General features: G+C 38.0%; 2 protein-coding genes across 6 annotated transcripts in view; one reads left to right on the top strand and one right to left on the bottom strand.

Moving 5' to 3' along the window:
* Positions 1–299: 299 nt before the first annotated feature.
* Positions 300–7,012, top strand: dipk2b (divergent protein kinase domain 2B). Of its 2 annotated transcripts, none has more exons than XM_084422133.1 (5): positions 300–588; positions 3,273–3,537; positions 4,614–4,787; positions 5,165–5,453; positions 6,250–7,012. In XM_084422133.1, exons 1-5 carry the CDS (start codon positions 332–334, stop codon positions 6,594–6,596), a joined length of 1,332 nt encoding a protein of 443 aa, XP_084278259.1. In that variant the 5' UTR covers positions 300–331; the 3' UTR covers positions 6,597–7,012. The 2 variants fall into 2 exon arrangements, with proteins under 2 accessions (XP_084278259.1, XP_084278258.1); XM_084422132.1 differs by having other exon boundaries at positions 319–588; positions 3,273–3,531; positions 6,250–6,723.
* A 105-nt stretch (positions 7,013–7,117) lies between these two features.
* kdm6a (lysine (K)-specific demethylase 6A) overlaps positions 7,118–24,245 on the bottom strand; it is a 53,242-nt gene continuing 36,114 nt past the window's right edge. For 2 of the 4 annotated variants that reach the window (XM_084422106.1, XM_084422104.1), the window contains 21 exons: positions 23,548–23,674; positions 23,072–23,170; positions 22,699–22,918; positions 22,275–22,409; positions 20,861–20,998; positions 20,693–20,770; positions 20,493–20,597; positions 19,927–20,313; positions 18,511–19,271; positions 16,402–16,531; positions 16,022–16,127; positions 14,281–14,486; positions 13,732–13,793; positions 13,569–13,643; positions 11,392–11,540; positions 11,156–11,270; positions 10,852–11,039; positions 9,435–9,576; positions 9,183–9,309; positions 8,208–8,378; positions 7,118–8,080 (listed from right to left, as the gene is read on the bottom strand). In XM_084422106.1, coding sequence (XP_084278232.1) covers positions 8,048–8,080; positions 8,208–8,378; positions 9,183–9,309; positions 9,435–9,576; positions 10,852–11,039; positions 11,156–11,270; positions 11,392–11,540; positions 13,569–13,643; positions 13,732–13,793; positions 14,281–14,486; positions 16,022–16,127; positions 16,402–16,531; positions 18,511–19,271; positions 19,927–20,313; positions 20,493–20,597; positions 20,693–20,770; positions 20,861–20,998; positions 22,275–22,409; positions 22,699–22,918; positions 23,072–23,170; positions 23,548–23,674 — 3,554 coding nt within the window. In that variant the 3' untranslated portion in view covers positions 7,118–8,047. Of the gene's footprint in view, positions 8,081–8,207; positions 8,379–9,182; positions 9,310–9,434; positions 9,577–10,851; positions 11,040–11,155; positions 11,271–11,391; positions 11,541–13,568; positions 13,644–13,731; positions 13,794–14,280; positions 14,487–16,021; positions 16,128–16,401; positions 16,532–18,510; positions 19,272–19,926; positions 20,314–20,492; positions 20,598–20,692; positions 20,771–20,860; positions 21,002–22,274; positions 22,410–22,698; positions 22,919–23,071; positions 23,171–23,547; positions 23,675–24,245 lie in introns of all 4 variants that reach the window. The other 2 variants (XM_084422105.1, XM_084422103.1) reach the window with 1 other exon arrangement.

The raw sequence follows: 24,245 nt of genomic DNA on the forward strand, positions 1-24,245 counted from the left end.
GTTTTTCTTTCTCGAATCAATATGAACTTTAATATGCAATCTGTAAAATGTAAAATTGGATTAATCAAGTTGAACAGGTGGAATCAATAATATACAAAAAATGGATTCAAATCACCATTTCAGAAGAACTCAATGAGTGAAACTGGGTTTGCATGTACAGCTTTGAAATTAGGCTGTATGCAGGAGGAAGTATTACCATGACGACAAGGGTTATCTTTGTTCTCCATGTGTTTCCTGTCTAAGTGAGGTGTTTAGTGCAGGGGATTTAACAGATATACTACGGTAAACACTAAAGAGGTGCCAGTTTATTGTTTAATGTGTTGGTGTGCTCATGTTAAGGCTGCAGGGGTTTTATACTGGGCTGCCACTATGGTGCTGTGATTCTAGGGTGATTTATGATACAGTAATGGCGGGGATATGGTCAGATGTCTGGACATTGTACCTCATACTGGCGCTTGGTACTCCAGATCCCTCACCAGCATCCCGGGAGAAATCCCATGACTTCAGAAGGATCCTCCTAGGTTTGGATAAATGCAATGCCTGCATTGGAACATCCATTTGCAAGAAGTTTTTCAAGGATGAAATAAGGTAAACTTAGATATTTCCTATTTATGCAAAGAATATGTTTCTGTCCAGTTAAAAAAAAAAAATGTTTTTTTGAGATATTCATAGTGCAATAGATTATTACAGGATCCTTGGATCAAAGTATCCAAATGTCCAGGGGCTTAGCCATCGTTTCAGAAGTGAGGAGGACAGAAGTGTCAAGTGTAATCTCCTTTTTTCTCTGACCTTTGTCTAAAAGACAGGTTTTATTTTATTTTTCTTATTTCTTCCTTTTAATTGCCTTAGAAAGCAAATACACTGCTGAACATTGAAGGACAACCACTCATTTGGAGTCTGTAACATTTTCCTATATTGATTAGATTATGCAATACAAATACTTGTGCATTAAGTCATCATGGATTTTATACAATGTAAAAAATAAAAAAAATCACAGAAAAATATATTTTAAAGTTTCTATACTGTAATAAAGGTTGTCAATTAGAACTGCATTATTCATTTACTTTTTTGTTATGAAAATACCTAGAGCTGGCTTGAAAAACAATATATTGTCACAATCGTGTGTTTATTGTCTTCACATTTCATCAGGCAAAATGATTTTTTTCACCTTTGACCATATAAGGGATTTCCTGGAACATCATAAGTGTAATGACTTCTATGAGTCTCACTTGTGGACTTTTTGCGTGAGGGCGCCCTCTGGCTTCCAGTATGAATAAAACAGACATTACATGAGAGTGTTTAGCGCTCCATAATGTTCACATCGCCTCAGTTTGGATAAGAAAATGGTCAGGCATAAACTACCTGGTCTCTTTGAATTTAAACAGTGGCGGTTCTGGGGGGGGGGGCTAAATTTGGAATCACACCAAACAACTGCACATTTATTCAGTTGCGGCGCCTTCATCTAGGCTACACTGCAGCACGACGTATATTCACATCAAATGTTAACGCAGAGGAACGGGACACTGCAGTTAACAAAAGTTCATTATTTTCATGTGCTTTAAAGCCTTGCCGGTTAAACATGTCATTCGCTGCTGATGCGCTGTTCAAACATGCTTTATTGAGCGCGTACACTCGACGCGCACATGCACTAAAAGCCTGTTACTGGACTAAGTTATCTTTTGAGTCTTATATTGCACTAATACTGTCAAATACAGACATTGTTTACATAAACAAAGTTGGTTATGTCTAAAGTGAAAGCAAACAGAGAAAATTAATTAAAATTCGCTTGTCATATGCGTGTATATTAGACGTGTCGCGTGCAGTTCTTAAAGAGACAGTAGCCCTAATAATAAACATGCTGCCGCTTGTCCTTAAAGAGATAGTTCACCCAAAACCAAACAGTTGCTGGTCCCCATTGTCTTCCATTCATAGTAGGAAAAAATATATACTATGGAAGTCACAGGGGTACATCAACTGTTGTGGTTACTCACATTCTTTCAAATAACGTTTATTTTCAACAGAAGAAAGAAACTTATTCGGGTTTAAAACAACTTAAGAGAGTAAATTATGACTTTTTGGGGGGAGAATTATCCCTTTAATGTTAATAAAACAACAAAACACACAGAGGAAATCATTCACTGCTCTTGACTGAGAACTTTAAGTCTGTTGTGTTTTATTTTCATATTTGTTCATTTAATTACTTTCTCATACTGTTAAATACACCTATAGCTGAAAAAATAAAGCAGTTTATTTCATTTGTATATTAAGTTGTGCATGTGTAATATGTATCTCTGTTCTTAATTTTTAATAACAAAGAAAATAATGACAAAGATTTTTATCTTCGCCACTTTGGCCTAAATGTCTGCCATTCTTTTTTAATTTATATTTTGTCACCTATAAGGCTTTGTTTTTAAAATAGGGAAATTAGTTTGGCTGTAATGCTCAGTCACTTGCAAAATAGTAAAACTTAGTAAAATAGAAAAAAAATCGTGATATGATATTATTGCCATATCGCCCACCCCAGGTGTAAAAAAGTGCCTAGATGTGCTTAGATGCTAAAAATGTGTTATTATTGATCATTATATCACACTACAATTAAACATAATGAAACATTCATTTGAATTGAAATTGTTTTATTAGCTTAGCTAATATAATTTATTAGCTTTTTCTAGAGATTGCAGTCATACATGACATGGTGAAAAATGACTTGAAATAATACTGAAAATAGGTTAAGATGAATGTTAAAGGTGTGCCCCTTAAAAGCACAAGTGGCCCCTGCCTGGCCCCCCCAGTTACTGTGGTCTAGAACCGCCACTGAATTTAAATCTAGATTTATTCACATTGGCCCATGAAAGCCTATACGTGAACACATTTGCCCGAAAAAAATATACGCCTATATGCAAATGTCCAAATACAAAAATACAAAAATGTCTAGATATTTAACTGAAGTAAAGATGTTCTGAACTTAAAACTGTTGCATATCATAGCTGATCTAATACAGGCCTAATATACTATATTCAGGTACAAAACTCAGTTATCAAGAGAAAACATGCTTCATCAACTATTTATAAAAGTATTCTATTGAGGCAGCAGATGCACAAAAAAGGGCATTGAATGCTTTTTGAAAATGAAACAATAAAATAGAAGGGTACCTTTTTCTACAACAAAATTGTCTGCAAATGTGCAGCTTTCAGTATCTAATTGATCTGAGCAGCATGAGCAGTGAAAGCAAAAACAGGAAGCTAACGTGGACACTGATTATTTCACCACAGGTTTGAAAGATGGCTGACTGCTCAGTCTAATCTCTCCTCAGCAGACGTGCGCTCATATGAGGGAAACTATACAGACAGCACAGCAGGCTGGAGACCTGTGGTGCTGTCCCAATTGATGTCTCCTCACCTGCACGAGATATCAGACAATAGCATTTGCACCTCAGCCGGCAAAGGGAAATCCTGCAGCATTGAAGCCGTCCTCAGGGCCACTTCACGCTTCCAAAGTTGGGTTCGCTCCAACATACTGCTTCCCAGCATGGTGAAGGTCTGCATTCGGTCTGTGTATTCTAATGTCTATTTGAGGTCAGCATTGGCTCAGGATTTAAGGTCCGAAGAATTTAATATTGTTGGTTTAACTTAAAAAAGTAAGTTACCTGGTTGCCTTAACATTTTGAGTTCACTGAAATAAAAAATTTGAGTTAATGCAACAAAACAAATCATGAAAATATTTTTTTTAGGGTGTAGGGGATTTACAAATTTGCCACTTATAAGGTGGCAGTTTTTTTTCTCCATTGTCAATATTTCTCAAAGAAAAGCTTTGGTGAGGAAGGATGAAGGTAAAAATGTACTTTTTCCCTTTAGACCAACTTTAAATACATAGACTATGTTTTACGGGTGTTTCTTCAACTTCAGGCACACTGTAAAAAAAAAAAAAAAAATTTGCTGAATCTTGTATAACAATGTAAAAACATATGTTGTCAACTTATTGATTATATTATTTTTTACAGTGCACTTTTATGTTCCAGATTTCAACATAATTTTTAATGTTTAAAACTATGATAGTGTAAACCACTAGTCTAAAACTTTTGCTTGATGAATGCTTTATGAACAGTGTTAGGGAAAGTTACTTTTAAAAAGTAATGCATTACAGTATTGCGTTACTTTCAAAAAAAGTAACTAATTGTATTAATTAGTAAAACATACTTGTAAAACATACTTTTTATGTATGTTTTTCTCACTTGAGCTGGGCTTGCTTTCTTGCTTTTTAATAACAGCCAGTACATACAGCACATCTCAAACAAACCTGTCAGCTGTGCTGCCATTTTGCCTATTCAAAAAAATTTGAATTATTCAAAAAAAAAATTTTTATTGTTCTGCCATATTTATTTATTTTTATTTATTTTATCTGTGGTGTGTGTGTGTGTGTGTGTGTGTGTGTGTGTGTGTGTGTATATATATATATATATATATACTCTATTGGACATTGTTAGTGGACAAATTACATAGTGAGAATGTAAAAAGTGTGACAGTGTAAAACAAGCCCATAGTTGAAGAAACATCTTATACGTCACATTTGACTGCTTCTTATGAGTATTATTTATCAAAACTCTTTCTCTACAGGGTCTGGTCACCCCGATGCTGCGCTGTCCATCTCAGAGGTTGCTGGACCGCATTGTGCGACGCTACTTCGAAGTGACTGATGTGGGCAGTGTGCAGATGAAGCACTTCAGTGAAAAGGACAAACTCAGACTTCTTTACACTCTGGCTGTGAATCAACATCCTCTTATACTGCAGGTATGATGATAAGTAGGCCAATATGATTAGCATGGCTCATGATTTTTAGCATGCTAGCAACATCAAGGTCATGGGTTCGATTCCCAGTGAATGCATGAGCTTATAAAAATATATACTTTAAAAATGCAATGCAAATCACTTTGGATAAAAGCATAAATCTGAATGTAAACTGTTATTTCATAGAATTTAGTGAGCAGCTTTTCAAGTGAAAAGGGCATTATCTGAGACATTTCAATATCGTTGTTTCCAAACACAGGAAGAGGGACTGTCTACCTGGACTATATATAAAGAAAATGAAAATAACACACATTGGCATTGCCCGCTCAAGCTCCCTCGCTTCCTGTTTTCAGCCCTACTTTTGCCTTTTCTGCCTACAGATGTTTCCAGGCTCGGAGGGCTGGCCCTTCCTCCGCTACCACGGCTCCTGTGGAAGGATGATGGTGTGGGCAGGGAGCAGACCCCTCAGGAGCCTGTTTAACTCTCCATTAGAGCGCCGCGCAGACATCGTGTACCAGCTCCTTCACATCACCCAGAGCCTGAGCGCCAACAGCCTCCAGTTCAGCCTCTTCTACACCAGTGTCTCAGAGGACATGTTTGGCACCTTGGATGATAGCAGGGTTTTCATTGTGGATGCCAGTACCATAGGGATCATTGACTTACAGGAAGGTCAGTTTGGGCTTAATCGCTACAGGTTACCTAGTTTTCTGCAGTAAAATATTCCTTTTACCATGTACACAGAGAAACCTTATGAAGAAAAGAGTTCTATATACACCAACTGCCTGTTGGAATAAGCTTTCCACCAGTAAGGCAACACAAAAAAGTACATATTCCTATAAACAGTTTTGTAATTATGTGCGTATGGATAGGTTCAATATACTTATTTGCTCTTTATATTTATAAATGAATGCTTTTTTTTTTGCCAGGTTTCAAGTACAATTTATAACGTTCACTGTATACACTAACATTCAAAAGTTTGGGGTCAGTAAGATAAAAAAAAAAAAAAAAATTAATACTTTCATAAGCAAAGACACACTGAATTGATGAAAAGTAACAGTAAAGAACAAAAAGTTTCCACAAAAATATTAAGCAGCTCAACTGTTTTCAACATTGATAAAAAATAAGAAATGTTTCTGAAGTACTAAATCAGCATAGATGTACAGAATGATTTCTGAAGGATCATGTGAAGTTATTTTAAATTGTAATATTTCTCAATATTACTGTACTGTATTTTTGATCAAATAAATGCAGACTTTGTGAGCATGAGACTTTTTTCTTTTAAATTATGTAATTTTAAGTGGACCCCAGGATGACTAGCAACCACTTTGTGAAAGCTAGATATATTTAAAAAAGCCATTTTATTTATCCATAATGCAGCTTAAATATACAGTAATCATTCTTGTTTAACCAATTCTGGTGCTGTGATATATCTCTAATTAAATAATACTACCACTCCTTCCGGCAGGACATTCTCCTGATGAAGACTTGCTACCAGAACACCTTGATGTCTTCTCCTGTCTGAGTGGATCTTGTGCGAGACCTCCCCCATGTGAGACTGTCCGAGCCACACAGAGTTTAACCCTACTATGCAAACATGTCCTTAACAAACTGCTCGTCCCTAATGATGTGCAGTCCGGTCAGCTTCCCAGAGCAGCAGTGAATGAGCTAGCTAACTGTGCAGACCAATCTCAGTCTGACCAAAGAATAATCGCTGCCATCCAAACCTTAAAAGACATCTTACAGACACTAAGGGCATGCAGCGCTCTTTATGGATACAGGTATCCTGAATGCCTCTATAGTGACAAGTTCTAAACCTTAACTACTACGGGATAATTCTCCCAAAAAATGAAGATTCTGTCATTTACTCACCCTCATGTCGTTATCAAGCCTGTTTTCCTTTTTCCTATGTAACATAGAGAATGGAAAGATGTAGCGCCAAACACTAGTTCAGAACAAACTCCTTGCAGTGCGTAGATCCAAGAAAAAAAGATCCGCACACAAAAAAATAGGCCAACAAGCTCACAAGATTTTATTGCCCAGAGGCCACAAATAAAGTGCAAGGAGCACCTGAATGATATCAGGGTGAGTAAATGAAGACAGAATTTAAATTTTTGGGTGGAGTAACTATTTAAGTATGTCTGTGTAAAGTTCACAGATACAATGATACCTGGTAGTATCTTCATTACACTACGTAACTTTATCAGCATATATATAAAGAATGTTTATCTTATCAAAGTATAGCCAGCAGACAAACCTTGAGACATATTATGCAATATATATATATATATATTATTTTAAAAAGCATAAATATTATTCACACATGAGACAAGGAATTTCATCACAAAAGGAGAATATTTTAATTACAAAGACAACTCTGATTAGTAACCCATAAACCATATCAATCTTCATGTTTCTGTACAATGCTCGCTAAGCAGTTTTATTCATGTATAGAAAATGTAAAAAGAGAAATGTTCAAAATTACATTACTCCATAAAATTTAATGGCAGGAACTCTGGAAAAAAAATAACAGCATTCCATCAACAAATATTTTCAAGCAATAAATATTTATAAATAGTGTAAATTTACAAGATTAGAAATATAACACAAAAAAACACAAATTAAAGTTTATTCCTTATTCTATGTGCAACCCATTTTTCTTTGTGACTTGGCTATCCACACACCCCCACCCCCCACTTAACTTTTTCCTTAAGAAAAAGAGGCAAAAACTATTTTTAATAATAAAAAAAAAATTCACATTACAAATTTCTTTTTTGTTACCTAAAGAAAATGTTGAACAAAAAAGACCAGCTACGGTAGTATTTAAGAGGAAATAAAATAAAAAATAAAATAATCATGTATCAGCCCATACATGAAGTACAGAAAAACACAAAAGAAGAACAAAACAAAAAAGGATTAAAGCAACAATAAAAAGGAAGAGTCAGTAGTTTTGAGTGATTTTGACATTTGTGGTATATACACAAAACCATTTTTCCTCAGCAATTAGTCTATTTGTAGTTTGTGTTTCAAAGAAAAGTGGTGCTGAACAAGCTGGAACAGTCCTGAAGATGGAGACGATCCCACTTCACTCCAGTGGGCCGAAACTCCATACTTGGCAAGGTTGCATAGACAAACAGCTTAGAACCAGCAGCCTCGCGGGGTTTGCTACAGAAACCAGTGGTGTGGAACTGGGTCAGGTCTCCTGAATATCAGAAAGGGATGTGTTGCGTTCCAGGGTGTTATCCGAAGAACCGTTAATGTTAACGTCAAGACGAGGAGGAGGAGGGCAGGGGTGGGGCCTGTGGAGAGAGCAAGAGGACGTTAACCATGCTCAATGCTTGCTACCTGGGACCATTAATCGTACGAATATAAGTTGATATGAAAGCTTCATGCAGAGATTCGTCTACAGGAAGTTTTGAGACTCACTAATGTGAACTGGTCATACACTTGCATGAGGTCCTCTATTTTGTACTGCTCTAAAACCACAAAGTTCTCAAGGTTAGGGCTGCATCTCCGAGCGCAGCCCTGGCAGTGCACCACATACGTCTTCCGTGAGTTGCTCTCACTGGTGACAAACAGCATATCAAAGACCTCCACCTGGGAAAGCAATGGAAAAGATCAGTTACCAAAAAAAGAAATGAAGCAAGCATGGATAGAAATTTCAAATCAAATGAAAATGGACAAGTAGAATTAAAATCAACTAAAATATAAAAAAACCTTTCAAGTTTTTAACTAGAAGAGTCCAGTATCAAGAAAAAGATTGATCGAAATTAAACGTTCACCTATAGAAATTTAGATTTAAGGCACCCACTCAACACTACAAGATAATCGGGCCGATTCCGACAATCCTAGGTAAAGTCCGGATTATCTTGATGGCTCTACAGATTATCTTATCAGATTTTCCTGTGATGTGTTAAGAGTGACTGAATCTGCACGGAAGAACGTCAGGGCTGCACCGATCTCTACATGTTAAATATTTACAATCCGAAATCCTGTTGTGCGGGGAGGACCCCAAAGACAAACGCACACACACTCCGTAGTTTGTCATATAGAACGAAATTATACCAAATCAGAAAGCGAGCTGATGGAACACTGAAGCATAACACAACTTCATCCAAACCGTTTTCTCTTTTCCCCCCGCAAATTATCTGGAAAAAGCAGTCCAAACACTATTATCGCCATTACTTCTTTCCCGTCGTCCTCCATGTTTGTTTACTCTAACGTCACATTACGTGGCATTGTTTACATAGTTTTATTGACATCTTCCCGCGGTTGAAACGCTGATTGAGCACTTCTTGACATGATACGGATTTCAGTAAGTTGTACTGTATCTTTCAACATACCTTCTGATGTTCATTCATGTTTATTTTGTGCTAGAAAACATTAATGAAGAATACACACCTCACAGATGCTACAGTAGTGAGCAGGTTCGTCCTTGGTCCTTCCATGCCAAGCTAGCTCTTTGCCAGCAGCTATAAGAGCCTCTCTCAGCATCTGACACTGCTTTAGTGTCCTCAACAAACAGTACCTGAGGAAGAGGAACAGACCATATTTAACACTTCCATTAAACTGCTTGAGTTTTCAGTCACAATAAACTGCATCATTGTGACCACTCAAAGAGCCACAATCATTAATGTGGTGCAGTAGACTCACTTGATCATCTCAAAGAGCTTGTGGTCTGACACTTTGATGTTCCTGGCCATGTTCCAAGAGAGGTGAATCATAGGAACGATGGATTTGACACTCTGGAGTTTGTTCCACTCGTAGCGTTCCACAGCTGACTTATACTGATGCACTGAAGGACGAATAAGAATTAGACCCTTCTGTCAGTTAACAAATAGATGAACTGTATGAACTTAAGGTTTACAGATAAAATAACCTAATTATCAAGTATATATTTCACTTAAGACTGAAAAACTTTTCTTTCAAAGAAAACACTTTCTTCAAAATTGATATGCACGTCTGTTCTAAAACCAAGTGAGCTGCCTATCAACACAGCATTTGTTTTGTTTTTATTCATGGTCTTTTAAATCAAATAGAAAATAGACAGCATTTAAGGCATTATAGGCACACTCCAGACTTGAAAGCTAATTATGCAGGCAGCAAAACTATTCTGCCTCGTAAGATACCTTATTTCATCCAAATTTTAGGGCAGCACTGCATGTATCCTTCATAGATAAGTTGATCCAAAAATGCAAAATATCAAGAAAAAATAAGATGGCAGACAAAAAACAAGAGAAAGATTGACTATACATATATTTAATTAAACACTCAAAAGCGTAAAAAAATTATAAAAATATTTCACCCAATATTCATGTGTGTTTATTCAAAACAGGATTGCTAAAAAAATTGTCTGTTTTACCACAATCTAAGGCACAAATCTGATAAAAAAAATTATATATAAAATACAAATTATTAATAATAATAATTAATAATCTGGAGAGATTCTGTACAGAGGAATGGTCTCTGATCTCTTGTCAGGTGTTCTCCAAACTCATTAGGCATTATAGGAGAAAACACAGAGCTGTTAAGTACAAAAAAAAAAAGGTGCCATTAATTGTGGCCAACGTGTATTGGAGAAAACATTCATTTCATTATTACACCACCCCACTCCCCCTCAAATGTTTTACGTCAATGAAAGGTTGGATTTCTGTGAATTCTAATTTGCAAAAGGATTAACAATGCAGATTTATTTTCACATGATTCTTTGTTCATATTTACCAAGGGTGCCAATAATTAGAACAATGACTGTATATATACACAAAAAAAAAAAATGTTTAAAAATTTTTTTTTACCTATATACGCTGTGCAAAATATCTGATAAAATATTTAAGATTGAATGTGGTGACTTTTATACAGCTGAAACTTTGTGGAAAAAAAAATTCACATTTTTAACACAAATTGCTTCCAACGTAGAGCGTTCCAAATCAGTCACTTAAGACAAAGAATAATGGTTTGGATGCTGTCTCAAGACAGCAGCATAGGTAGGCAGTGTCTTTTAGGCAGCTCATTAGGTTTTAGAACAGATCTGGTGGTCCAACAGCAGTGATAAGAAACTTGGCAAATTTACCAGTGAGTGGTCCTACATTCCAGGCAATGTTGTTGCACCAGCCAATAGCCTGAACCCAATGCACAGAGCCTGTATTGAGCCAGACCAGATCACCTGGTCGCTGGATAAAGCGATACACTGGAACATTGGCCTCATACAAGTCCTCTAGATTTGGCCACCATGAGCCCATCAGGTAATTAATATTATTCCTGCATAACAAAGAACATGTCAGTCAGTGCATGTGCAAGACAAGTCTACTATATTGAGACATACTCATTTTAGCATATAATGATTCAACAAATTCACAGTTTTTGACAGTGCTCACTTTTCACAGAAATCATTCATGACACCCCAGTACGGCTCAGGAACAGCAAACCATTCACAATCTCCAGGGCCAATATTAATGTTGACAGAGCAGAAGTTGTTATTTTCTTGATGACCTGAATGTGCAAAGAAACATTTAACATCTACACTTAATCACTTTCAATGTCTGTATTTGAGAATGCTGCTTTAGTAAAAGCACAGCGAGATGTGCATGTGCTTGCGTGCCAATAAACTGACCTGGTGTCCTGCAGCCTGGGACCTTCATATAGAGCTGTACGGTGTTCATGCCGAGAATGGTATGGCCCACATGACTGAGCAGATTCCCTGCAGACACCACCCGCGCAAAGGCAGGCAGCTTACTCAACTCAGCCAGCTGCAGCTTCCACCTGCAAGGCCACAGGGCACAGAGATCAGATACAATGACCTAATATGTCTTCCTGTTCCATCACAACTCTAGGAGTCTGTCTGAACGCTGCAAGAGGTCTGAAGAGGTCCATTTAATTTTCACACAATCCTCCTTCAGACTACAACTAAACTCAAGAGCATTTTCATGAAGCACTAAACCACATGAGGCATGCATTAAAGTGATTTTATTACTGTTAAAGAGTGTTGTTAAGCACTACAGGAAGCAGAGAGCCTAAAGGCCTGTTCACACCGGGACGAATTTCGCGCGCGATATTCGCCGACGTTTAACGCCTCGTGACTAAACAAAGGGCGCCAATGTGAGTGTGCACACCGACGCGAAAAACGCCACGCGTAAAAGCGTCATTTTTAAAAAAACGCCTCGGGTTCGTTTTTTTGGTTTGACGCGCCGCGTCAAAAACTATCCGACCAATGAGATTGGCGCTTTTGCTCACGTGTCTGGAGCTTCTGAAGTTACAGTAAAACACAACTTGGGGGCGCTCAAACACAAAACGGTCTTGCCGAGCACACATACAGGCGAAGAAGATAGCGTCTACACTGCTGGGAAGAAATAAGACGAGGAAGATGCAAGGCAAGATGAATGTAGAGCTGCTGGCCTCGTTGGTGTCGGAACATAAAGAACTAACGTTATATGACAAACGCGACTACAAAAATCTTGATAAAAGAGAACTGTTATGGAGTGGTATTGCAGAGTAAATGGGCCTTGATGGTGAGTTTCATTTTACTTCATTGTCTTTCATGTACATAGGCTTGTAACTTTTTCCCACGAACGTTTGACAATCGCGCCATCTAATGTCAGGGAATGAATTTGCATGTTCACTCGGCTCATCGTCAGCGAAAATCGTTTGGGTGTGAACACAAAAAACGCGTTGAAAAACGCTGGCGAATAACGCGCGCCGATATTCGTCCCGGTGTGTACGGCCCTTAAGACTTATTTTCACCATGGTAAAATTCACTGCACTTCATGAACTTAAGTAGCTTACTGGTTTTTAAAGAACGCTTGTCCATTAGATTCATTAGTCGTTTAAGATTTAAGCTTTTATTGCCAGATTATAGTGATTTCAGATTCTGCAAGGTGACTTAACCTAGAAAGCATTAAACCTATCAAGAATTAATACATTTATAATGTTAAAAATGATTGCTATTGCTATTTCTATTTCAAATAAATTGCAAATACCAAAATGTTCAAGAAATGCAAGTGTACTCAACACGTCATAAACAAAGACACTGTACTGCTCCGTTTCCACACTTCATGAAGCAGCACAATCATGTTCTACCAAAGAAGAAAAGTTTCTCATATTTAAAAAGTAGTAAGAAGAAACCTTGCTCAAGTACCAAATTAGTACATTAATATTTTATGGATTATATTACAGTTTTCTTAGTAGACTTTAGTGATGAATGTCTGTTGAAAATGGAGCTTTGCAAATCACAGCTAAAAATATATACAGAAAATCTATTTTAAACATTAAAAAAAAAAAAAAAAATAAGCCTCTAAGTGCCATCTGAAATTTTCTTCTAGAATGATCATTTTTATCAAGCTTGTATATTTAAGTTCAGTAATTTCACTTAAATGACAATTCATAGGTCATTTTCATTGCCATTTAAGTGAAATGACTGAACTTAAATATACGAGCTTGATAAAAATGATCATTCTAGAAGAAAATTTCAGATGGCACTTAGAGGCTTTTGCATCTGAACTCCTCATATATATATATTATTACTTAAATAAATTGTCTGGTTGAATGGCAGTGTATATACGCCATATACGTAACTGATGCGAGTACCCCCAACTACAGAAGTGAGTAAATCGGATATTTTACAACCAAATGTTGTTTCTCCAAATACATTTTTATTCAACAAGTTGTGGCTATACAATGAGTTTGGGACTTTTGATGCACACAAGCATGTCTGTAACTTTGTACATCATGTTAGATGGTTGGGGCTTAAATAAATAATCGCTCAGAGGAACAACAAAACCAGTAAGCACTTACTTTTTCTCATCTGACAAGTCAATGTTTGTCCCAAATTTGATGTGCTTAATGGAACCTCTTCTTCTCCGCAACACACTGAAACACAAATGCAGGATCCAGTTAAAGACTATGGTTCTAACAAAATAGTTTAAAACATTTAGGCTTTAATGGAACAAGCACGCACTTTTCTGACGGAGCAGATTCTGTGTCCGAGTGGTCTTTCTGCCCTTTCTTTTCATTTTCCTCCTGTTGGATAATAAAAAAAAAATGTGAAAAGGAACCATTAGAAACCAAAGCACCAATCATGAACTGTTTCTCACTATCACTATTTCTCACATATGTCTTTTGTGATCTCATAACACAGCTGGCTGAGACCAAACGCTTCAAGTATTTGGACTGCCTCAGAAGCTGCTAATGCACCTCTGTCAACAATCTAAGTGAAATTGGACTTTCAAAGGGCATGATAGTGACAGAAAAACACACACACACACCCACCCAAACTCTTGGCATGAAGAGGAAATATAGATAGTTGACATACTGGTCCCAGTTCAGAGCAAATGCACAATCAAGAGCGCAAGATTCTTGAAAATAATGGCCAGTAGAGTGATGAACAAATGATCATGACGACCAGGATATCTGAAGCCACATCAAACTGATGACACGAATGAAATATTTCTCTAATCTACAAGTTTATCTACGTTTTTTTCTTCATGATGGAATGACGACAACTCACCCGCAACGATTCCTGGAAAGAGGAGGCCTGGTACTGAGCGTATCTGGCAATGGTGGTGTGAGACCGGCTGCTCTCACAACGCCACATCTTCCTGCTGCCCGTCACGTCCCAGTTCTCATCAGTGGGCTGAGATAACTGAGTCCTCACCTCCACCAGGTGCTCTGGGTTGGCCTCCACCAGAGTCTTGGTGGAGAACAATCCTAGGTCTGACACGAAGAGAAACGGAGAGAAAGACATCAAATTATGAATATGGATATAAATTAAATAATATCCAGGACCATCAAATTGTCAGATCATAAGCTCTTTGAGATGAGCAAGTGAGTCTACTGCACTCTTTGAGAGGTCCCAATGATGAAGTTTAAACAAGAAATTAGGTATTAAATAATAATAATAATAATAATAATAATAATAAAATTTAACATTTCAATTACCAAAAGGGGATTGCCCTTTTAATTTATTTAAAGGCATGTTTTTAGAGAGAAAAGCTGCTTTTCCACCATCGGGTCAAACCATTCTCGTTGCTTCCACAGTGGGGCTGATAACAGAGCTCTTTGGAATGTATATAGCGACTGAGTTATGGAAAATGATCAGATATTTATTTTAATTTTATTATTAACTTGTTTACTTCGCTCAAATAGCGATCTTGGCCAGCTACAGAGGAACTGGGCAACAGAACTGGGCTAACCAATCCTGAGTGTCGACGTCACTACACACACATTCTACCAGCATGGCTAACTGGTTGGCTAACTGAGCAGAGAATGGTTTGTAGTTGTCCCTTGTCGAACCAAGCTCAAGTGGAAATATAACTGTAACCATTCCTTATATTACTTTCTTAGAACTGTTCAGCCCAACGGTGGAAAAGGAGCTAATGTGTCATTGAATTTTGCAACATTTCTAAATTGAATGAGAAACAGCATTAACAATAAAAAAATAGGGGAAAGGGGCCATACCTTTTCTACAACTCAAACGTGAATATGTTTAGGTTTCAAACCCTTACACACAGATTGTGCCAAATTTTCCAAACAACCGCAAATGATGAGATAATACATAACAGGTCTAAGATTGACAGGCATAATAATGCATACAATGTCAGTCAGAATCAAATTTGAAAAAGTAATGTCAATTTTCCCTAACGTACCTCTACTTTCTGCAGACCATTAGAGACTATACATACTCAAACGAGAATGATATATTCCATTATGTAATTTATGAGGTTTGAAGAGCAGGTACATAAAAAGTCCATTTAAGCAGAATCCTGCTACTGTATTGTTATTTTTGATAGCACTTTTTTTTACAGTCCTGTTCCACATGGGCATACTATGCACTTATTATTAGTTATTACAATAACTGTGTAATAGCTAGGTAGTAACAATGAACCTATGCATAAAACTAACTTTAACCCTTATATTACTCAGTACTTAGGCAAGAACGCTGTAAAGTACACCTAAGTGCACGTACTGTAAAATAAACTTTTTCTGTGGTGGGGATGCTTTTATGTAATGACACTTTCAGCATGCAGATGGTGCTGTTGTCATTTGCAGCCAAGCCTTCTTGAAATGTGTTCCAAAACTCACTGTGTGTAGCAGTGCTAGTTAAATGTCTCCTGACTGTTGTAGTTTTGCAAATGACTGAGCACTAAATTTAAACAAATCCAAAATTAAAATAAAATAGACCACATCTCAATGCTCACACATGTTTGGCAAGCACACAAATGTGCTCAAGTGCTCAGAAACACGCTCACCTAGCTTGAGTGCTCCAGCCAGGCCACGGATCACTGTAACGGGGTTGGCTGCGTTTGTGCAGAACTGGTGTAGCGGTGGAAAGAAAGCGTCCCTCTTGTTCTCCAACTGCCAAGGTTTTAAAAGGTAGGTTTAGGTGACTGTAGAAAATAACGGCTTTGAATTTAAAAAAGGGTGTAATAGAACAAGCATGAATTTAGGTTAAATAAGGTTTACTTAAATATCTTTCCCATGACAAAAAAGTGCTTTCAATCAGTACAACTGGATTTTTTTTTTTGGAATGTACTTTGCCTTGTAAATAACATGCCGGCAGCAATACTAGAAAGAGTTGAGGAGGTCAATCCAGGCTGCACCGTGTCAGACGTCGATGACATTTACTTACATAAATACTAGGGGTGGGAGGATTGAGCTTGTCCTTTGGCAGAGGAGGGAAGGGTGGAGGCGGTAACCGCGGAGGGGGACACTTGTCCAGTAAGATGCTGTTATTGGACACACCATTCTTCCCCAGGTTTCTGCAAAATAATTTTCACAAGATATTTAGTAGCACTTTTTCAGATGGTTGTATACTATAATATTATACAATAATTGATATAATAATGTTACAATTATAATAAATTTTTTTTTTTATATCATATTATTGAACTCATTTTGATAGAGTGCATGATGCAGTGGAGAGCATCATTTCAGATGTCTTCTTGTTAACATGACAGGGACACAGGGTAGGGCACATGTGCTGCTGCTTTCTAGACATAGATGGAGCCACAAACCAGATCATTAGAGATCAACAGCCGTTCCAGTCAAAACAAACAGTGTAGGAAACGCACTTGATACAACACTGCAGTGGGTTAAAAGTTCAGGAACTAAAATGTCTCTATGCTCCATCCTCACAGCTGTAATTATTTAGTTACACTGGTTTTGTTTGGAAGAGGAACCTTGGTGCTTGTGAAATTTTACAAGTTTGACAGTCTGACATTTTCTTCCGGTAAGTCTCTGCGCTGTTGAGATCGTGGCACTTTTCTGTCATTTTTAATGATAGAATAGCTCATTTTAACATGCTGAGGCATTACAAAAAAATGTATTTTGCAAACTGGAATTTATAAGTTTTGCTTATTACTAGGCTCTAGACGAGTTAAATATATAAATTAAACTGACAGCAAAAACACTTTGGGCATTCAAGAAAAAAAAAAAAAGAAAAAATTATTTTAGCAAAAATACAGTAAAAAAATAAGTAATACTGTGAATGAATACAATTTAAAATAGCCATTTTCAATTCAATATATTTTAAAACATATTTATTGCTGTGATGGAAGAGCTACATTTTCAGCATCATTACTCCAGTGTCAAATGATCCTTCAGAAATTATTCTAATATGATGATTTGGTTCTCAAGAAACATTTATTATTATTAGCAATATTGAAAACCGTTGTGCATAATATTTCAGTGGAAACTGTGGTACATAGTTTTTTTTTTAACTGACTGACCCCAAACTTTTGAACGGTAATATAATATATAATTACTTTATTGGCCGTGTATTGAAAGCAATCACACCATCCTGAAGACAACCACACAACACGTCCTATAACCGCTCCCATCAAAGCTTATACAATGACAAAATATCGCAGTTTTATGCTCAAAAAAGCAATATTTCTACAACCTCAAAATAATTAACAGCTAAACACCACAGCAATTAAATTTATGCACAATTCAGAAAAATACATACATACAAAATAAGTCATCAACCTACACCATCATTTTACGGCAGCTCTAAACTAGGATGGATTTATATTAGATCAGAGTTTTTTTTAATTCAAAGACAGTGGGCCTCCCTTCTAACCCCCCATAGTATGAATTGCATACAGCCTATATGAATTACACTATATTAATTACTTATAGGCTACACAGATTCTTAATAAAGCTATGCAAGATATTCAGTCAAGAGCAGTGAACGGTTTTCAATTTAGTTTGTTTGATTAACATTAACAACAGACAGCAGCAGGAAGGCCAACATGGGGCCCTCAGTCACTTCAAGACTTTATGCATAGATCCAATATAGGCTAATGAATAATTTTGCCCAACTGTTAACTTTCAATTTAGACATAATGCAATAAGCCAGAAAGTGAACTTAATTCACGCTTCGGATGTGCACCACAGAAAGCCGCCTGTCAGTAACGAATTCAGTTCTCTTTCACGGTTTATTGTGCTTTAAATAACTCAAGCACGTTCTGCTCTTCTTCTCATTCATCAATGTTTGTTTACTACTCTATCATGTTTAAGCAGTCATGCACTGCACGGATATATACATGTGGATGTGGTCTGGGTGTGTCATTTGCAAGCAAGCAAGCAAGCAAAAAAAAAAAGGTAATCCTGCTGGGGTGGCTGAAAAAAAAAAAAAAATCAATAAAAAAAAAAAAAAACAGCAGTAGCACAAATTCTGACAACTAATCTACCTAGAATTCTGACAACTAGCTGAATACAGGAAGGAGTCAATTACCTGCATGCTTTGAGCACATCACTGGAGCTGGGGTAGATGGATACAGAGGACCACGGGGCGAACGAGGGAGGCGTCGGTTTCCTACAAACCAGCGGAGATGCCACCTTCAAGGGGCTCTGAGAGTCCTCCAGACCTTTGCCGTTGAGCGTGGGACTGTTAAGGCTGTTAACACTGTTCTGAGCGCTGTGATGGTCTGCCGATTTTGGTGAGGGTGTGGCCGTGGACATGGCAGAACACGGAGAGGATGCCACCGAGTTTTCCTGCGCCTTAAGCCCTGGGTGAACGTTGTTAACCTTTGTGCCGGGAGCCGCCAACCCACCGCCATTACTATTATTACTATCATTGGCTTTTCCAATCAACAAGGCAGAGAGTTGAGGATTGTCTGAACTAAGTACACCTGGTGAGCAGGGTTTCGCCCCAGCAGCGTCTGCCTGGCCCTGATGGACGTGATTAGGCAGTCCTTCTGCAGTGGCAGTGCTGTTAGGCGTCCCTGCGGAATGCCCGTTTCCTGAAGGCTTGCTCTCTTTGGTGTGCACCATGCCTTGCTGTCCACCTGAGGTAGCAGAGTGAGGGGAGCTAGGCGAGGGGAGGTGATTGTGACTGGCCTCCTGCGCTAACGTGTCGCTGGCTGTGGCCGAACGTCCGACCTGATTTGGAACGCCAGTGCCGGCTGCCGGGGTAGGCTGGGAAGTCCCAGCAGAAGAGAAAGGCTGCTCACTGTTAGGACCTGCTGAATATGAACCTGGACTTTTCTGAAGCCCCTGCGATAAATAATAAGGAAATGCTAGATTAAGGAGTGCATTTGATATTCAACTTTTCATTCAAGTTTTAGGTCAGTAAGATTACTACTATTATGCAAGGATGCATAAAATTGACTTGAAGTGAAAGTTAAAACTTTTACATTACTGCACAAAAATTCTATTTCAAATAAATTAGAATTTCTTTGAACTTTCTATTCAAAGAATCATGAAAAAAAAAAAAGGATCACTCTTTACGTAAAAATATTAAGCAGAACAACATTGATAATAAAAAAACTATTTCTTGAGCCGCAAATCAGCATATTAGAATGATTTCTGAAGGATCGTGACACTGAAAAATTTAGTAATGACTGCTGAAAATTCAACTTTTCCATCACATGAATAAATTACGTATTAAAACAGAAAACAAATGTATGTAAATAAAATAAATGTAGCCTTGGTGAGCATGAATGACATTTCTAAAACCATTTTTAAAAAATCTTTAGTGTACATTAATGTTGTGATGACCAGATTCACTTGTAGAATTTAAAATTGCTGATTGTAGTTTTAAATGCATTATTTTGAATGAATTCCTAAACAAAATGGCATCGAATTTTAATATCGGCCATAACGCGAAAATAATTATGATTATCATATCGGCCAGGATATTTAATCTCACCTGAGTGGAGTTGATGTGTTGGCTTTTCCACGGTTCATCATCCATGCTGCTGCTGGTGGGGGTTGTGCAGTTATGAGGTAGTGCGTTTTGCCGCAAGTAAGGCACATTTCCGTTGCTCCTCAATCCTGGGAGGTGATTATTGCCCACAGAGACGGCATCTGTGTTACCCAGGGTTCCCGCCGTGCTGCATGGGGTGGGGCTTGCAAGGACAGGTCCGTTGGCTATCGGCTGAGCAGCGCATCGCGAGTGGGCAGAGGGTGTGCGACAAAGAGGGATGTGTGGATGGTGAGGCAATGATGTGGAATTAGATTTCATAGGCAGTGAGGAGTCAGCTACAGGACCGTTGGACACATTGGGTCGTATCTGACCCATAGCATTCAGCCTCATCTGTTGGAGAGAGCAAGAGTGTTAGGCAAGGCACCTTTATCAATATTAAAATCTCAGTAAAGTAAAGAAAAGAAGACTAGAGAGGGCACAATCATGATATCACTTTCACAACCACTCGCACACTCTAGCCTTTCTCAAAGTTTGCAGTCTGCTTTGCGCCACTATAAAATGATCCATACCTGCTGATTCTGTTGCATTAGACTGAGCTGCTTTTCCAACTGTTCCAACATTTGCAGCTGCACTGGCTTCAAATTGGCCCTGTTGGTCCGTAACTGTTCCAGAAGCTGTGTAAGCAAACCACACAATAATAAAAGTTTGTTTAGACCCAGTTGTAATAAATACATAAATCATTCACATTCAGCAGTTTGGATCTACAAACCTGAAGTTTCTGTGGGGTTAAACTCCAGTTGGGGACTTGATGATGACCTGGATCATTTGCCCAGGAATCTGGTGAACTCTGATGGCGAGACAAGAAAATCGTAAATCAAATATTTCCTGTCAGTTGTAATAGATTAAACAAACTAAAATGCTGTCTGTCCCTCAGTACCCTGGCTGGACTAGCAGTCCTCTTCCTTTTGGCCGGGCTGGACTGGTCGTCTGTCTGGTCAGAGAGCATATGAGAAGGAAGAGACTGGCCTGGGATTTGGGACTGTGCTTCATTGCTCTGATGAGCTTTGCAGGTGGTCTGCTAAAGGCAACAGATATAGAATTGCAGCTAGGACAATTGCACAAACATTTCACTAAATTAACCCAAATCTTTTTTCTTTCTTTTTTTGCACCACTGAAGCTTTGGTATTGATTATTGTCAGACAGTGTCATACCACTCCCTAAGACAATAAGCAAAAAGGCAGACAAGAGAAAGTTTATGCCATCTTTCTCACTCTCAATTATATCAGATAAATATATGACATATGTTAAGAATTAGAAGATTTAAATGGTTCCCCAAAATTAGTGACATATGTTGAAACAAAGGATGATGTGTGCTGATGAGTGCTATGGTCTAATGAACTAGAGGAAATAACTTTAAACCTTAGCAGTTTAAGATTATTCTCCAGAATCAATGTTAACAACAACATTGTTCTGCATGATTGGAAATTAAGGACCTTTTAGTGGTACTTAATCATGAAGTCAGGCCGTACCACACATTTTGATGTTTCATTAAAGGAATGTTACAGGTTCAATACAAGTTAAGCTCAATGACTGCATGTGTGGAGATTTTTTACATCTCATTGGGCATTATAAACATTATTATGTGCTTCTGTTGATCCAACAACTGTCTCACATGTACAGTCACACACTACTGTTCAAAAGTGTGTGGTCAGTACGATTTTGTGTCTCTAATGTAAAAACAGTAATATTGTCAAATATTGTTACAATTTAAAGAACTGTTTTTCTTTTTATTATATTAAATGTAATTTATCACTGTAATGGAAAAGCTGAATTTTCAGCATCCATTACTCCAGTCTTCAGAGTCACATGATTGGAATCATTCTAATATGCTCATTCGTGATTATTATCAAATGTTGAAAATGGTTGTGCTGTTTTAAAAAAAAATTTAAACACGTTTTTTTCATGATTCTTTGATGAATAGAAAACTAAAAAAGGATTTTTATCTGAAATATAAAACTTTTGTAAAACTATAAATGTCTTTACTGTCACTTTTGACCAATTCAATACATCCTTGGTGAATGAAAGAAGGCCTATTAATTTCTTTAAAAAAAAAAAAAAATTCTTACAAACCCCAAACTTTTGAACGGTAGAGTAAACAAGTAGAAATTGTTTTCTGTGGTAAACAATGCCATAAATGAGATCAAGCTCAACCTGTACTGAACCGAAAATATTCCTTTTAAAACGGCACAATATCCAAGCTACCACTACCAACATTTTTATAAGTTTTATAAGTCTAAGCCATTATAGGTCTAAGCCATTCTTACTGGCTTGACTAGCTGATCTGTTCTCACCTGTTGTGTTGTGTTGAGCGCTCCCTGTCTGGAGGTGAGCTCTGCTGGGATTGGTAGGCTCCACGCCTCCTCAATACTAGGGAGCATTTTACTTTTACTTGGTAAACTACCTTGCTGAAGATTACACAACTGAGCCTAGAAAAAGATTGCGCAGAAAACATGTTCAATGTCGGATTCGGCTAAGCTTGAGTCAATGCAATGGTGGTATGCATCAAATCACAGATGAAAATGACACTCATTTCATTCTCAGTGTATAGTATGTAAGACACGGGGACGTGATTCAAATCAAACAAGGAACTTAAAAAAACGAACAATGTACACAATCTGTTTCCAAAAAGAAAATAGTAACACAATGACAGGTACATTAAAATGAAACATGTACACTTCCTCTCCTGATAATGTCACGTGCGAGCACTCTCTCTACCTGGAGGCATTTAATGCGAGCGGTTAAAGCTGGGATGTTACTACAGGACTTGCTGCATGTGGCATTGATGTAGCACTTTATGGCATCCTGCGGCTGGTTGCAGGACTCGTACAGCGTGCCCAGGTCCATCCAGGCGGCCGCATGGCTGTGGTCCAGCTGCACTGCACAGATGTATGCCTGCAGTGCGTCCATCGGCTGGTTCTGCTGCTGGTACAACACACTGCAGCACAGCAGAGAGGAGGGGTCAAAGAGGAAGAGGAAAACAAACAGTCGGTTCCTAACTAGCTGCCACATGATAATTAGCAACAGATAATATCTCTCTCATGAGCTTTTGCAGCATTTACCTAATAAACAATGTTCATTAAGCACTTACCCAATTGAGCACCATGTATCTGCACTGGCCTCAGACTTATCAATAGACTGTCGGTAAGATATGAAGGCATCTTGGACCTTCCCAATACTTGAGTAGCACCTGTATTACAAGCATAAATAAATCAAATCCTGACACTTTAAAGCACATGAGGTGTAGAGCATACATTTGAGATAATTACTTGTAAATTTTTCTTCATTTGACAGACACTTATATCCAAAGAAAATTACATTGGTTTTGACATTACATTGTAGTTTTATTAAATAGTTTGGCGATTACTTCAGGACACACACAAAACAGTTTGGTCAAACAACAGATAACAAATAACTAATATTCCGATTAATGCATTGTTATAAAAAATAATAAAATTATACACGCACACACACATACACAAAAATCTTTTTTTTTTTTATTACACTGATATGTGTTAATTTAAATCAGACATAACACTACTACAAGAGGTAAAAAAAATTGCCTACCTGCCCAGGAAGTACCAAGTCTGTCCCGAACTGGGGTCTGCTTCTAGTGACTTCTGCAGACACTGAATAGCATAGCTGTTTTTGTTGGCTTTATCTCCCAACTGTTCGACTGTGTGATGCATCCAGCCTGTGGGAGCGAAGGGAAACATGAGAATTAAATCAAAAACTGCATTCTCAACAAAACAACTGGAACACCATCAATAACCAAACACTCTCTTCCCCAACACTAAGCCATGGTGTGGGCTGTGGAGGCTGTTACGCTTATAAAGGAGCAAAAGGTTTGTGCTTGTTGTATTCAGGGTAGGGTAGGGTGGGGAGATGAGGCTGAGCTGGTGGAATTGGCGGCTGGGGGGGGGTTCTACTACAACCAGCAGCTTCAAAAGGTCCCAGCAGATATGGCTCTGTCCAAACAGCCCCTCTCCTCTCAATTCCCACCCAGACAGAGGTTGTTAAGGAGAACGAGACAGTGTGCAGACAAAGAACTTCCCCCATGTGGCCTGGCTTCTCCTAGGCACTGATCCCAGCCGAGCTTTTAACACCTGTGGCAAGCGCCTGCACCCGGGACACGTTACTACAGCAACCAGACCATTGCCGACAATTGCAGGGGCAACGTGGCAATGGTTTTATGGCAGCTGTTTTTTTTGCTTTCTTTTTGTACAGATAAAAGAAAGAAGCACGGAGTGACGAGGAGCTGGTGT

The sequence above is a fragment of the Rutilus rutilus genome, assembly GCF_951802725.1.
Source record: "Rutilus rutilus genome assembly, chromosome: 10".
In the NCBI taxonomy this organism is placed as follows: domain Eukaryota; kingdom Metazoa; phylum Chordata; class Actinopteri; order Cypriniformes; family Leuciscidae; genus Rutilus; species Rutilus rutilus.

Excerpts from the sequence above, each read along its gene's own strand:
- dipk2b (XM_084422133.1), top strand. The coding sequence starts at position 332 with ATGTTAAGGCTGCAGGGGTTTTATACTGGGCTGCCACTATGGTGCTGT. Across the intron at positions 4,788-5,164 it reads AACATCCTCTTATACTGCAG|ATGTTTCCAGGCTCGGAGGG; the intron begins GTATGATGATAA and ends TTCTGCCTACAG. Across the intron at positions 5,454-6,249 it reads GATCATTGACTTACAGGAAG|GACATTCTCCTGATGAAGAC; the intron begins GTCAGTTTGGGC and ends TCCTTCCGGCAG.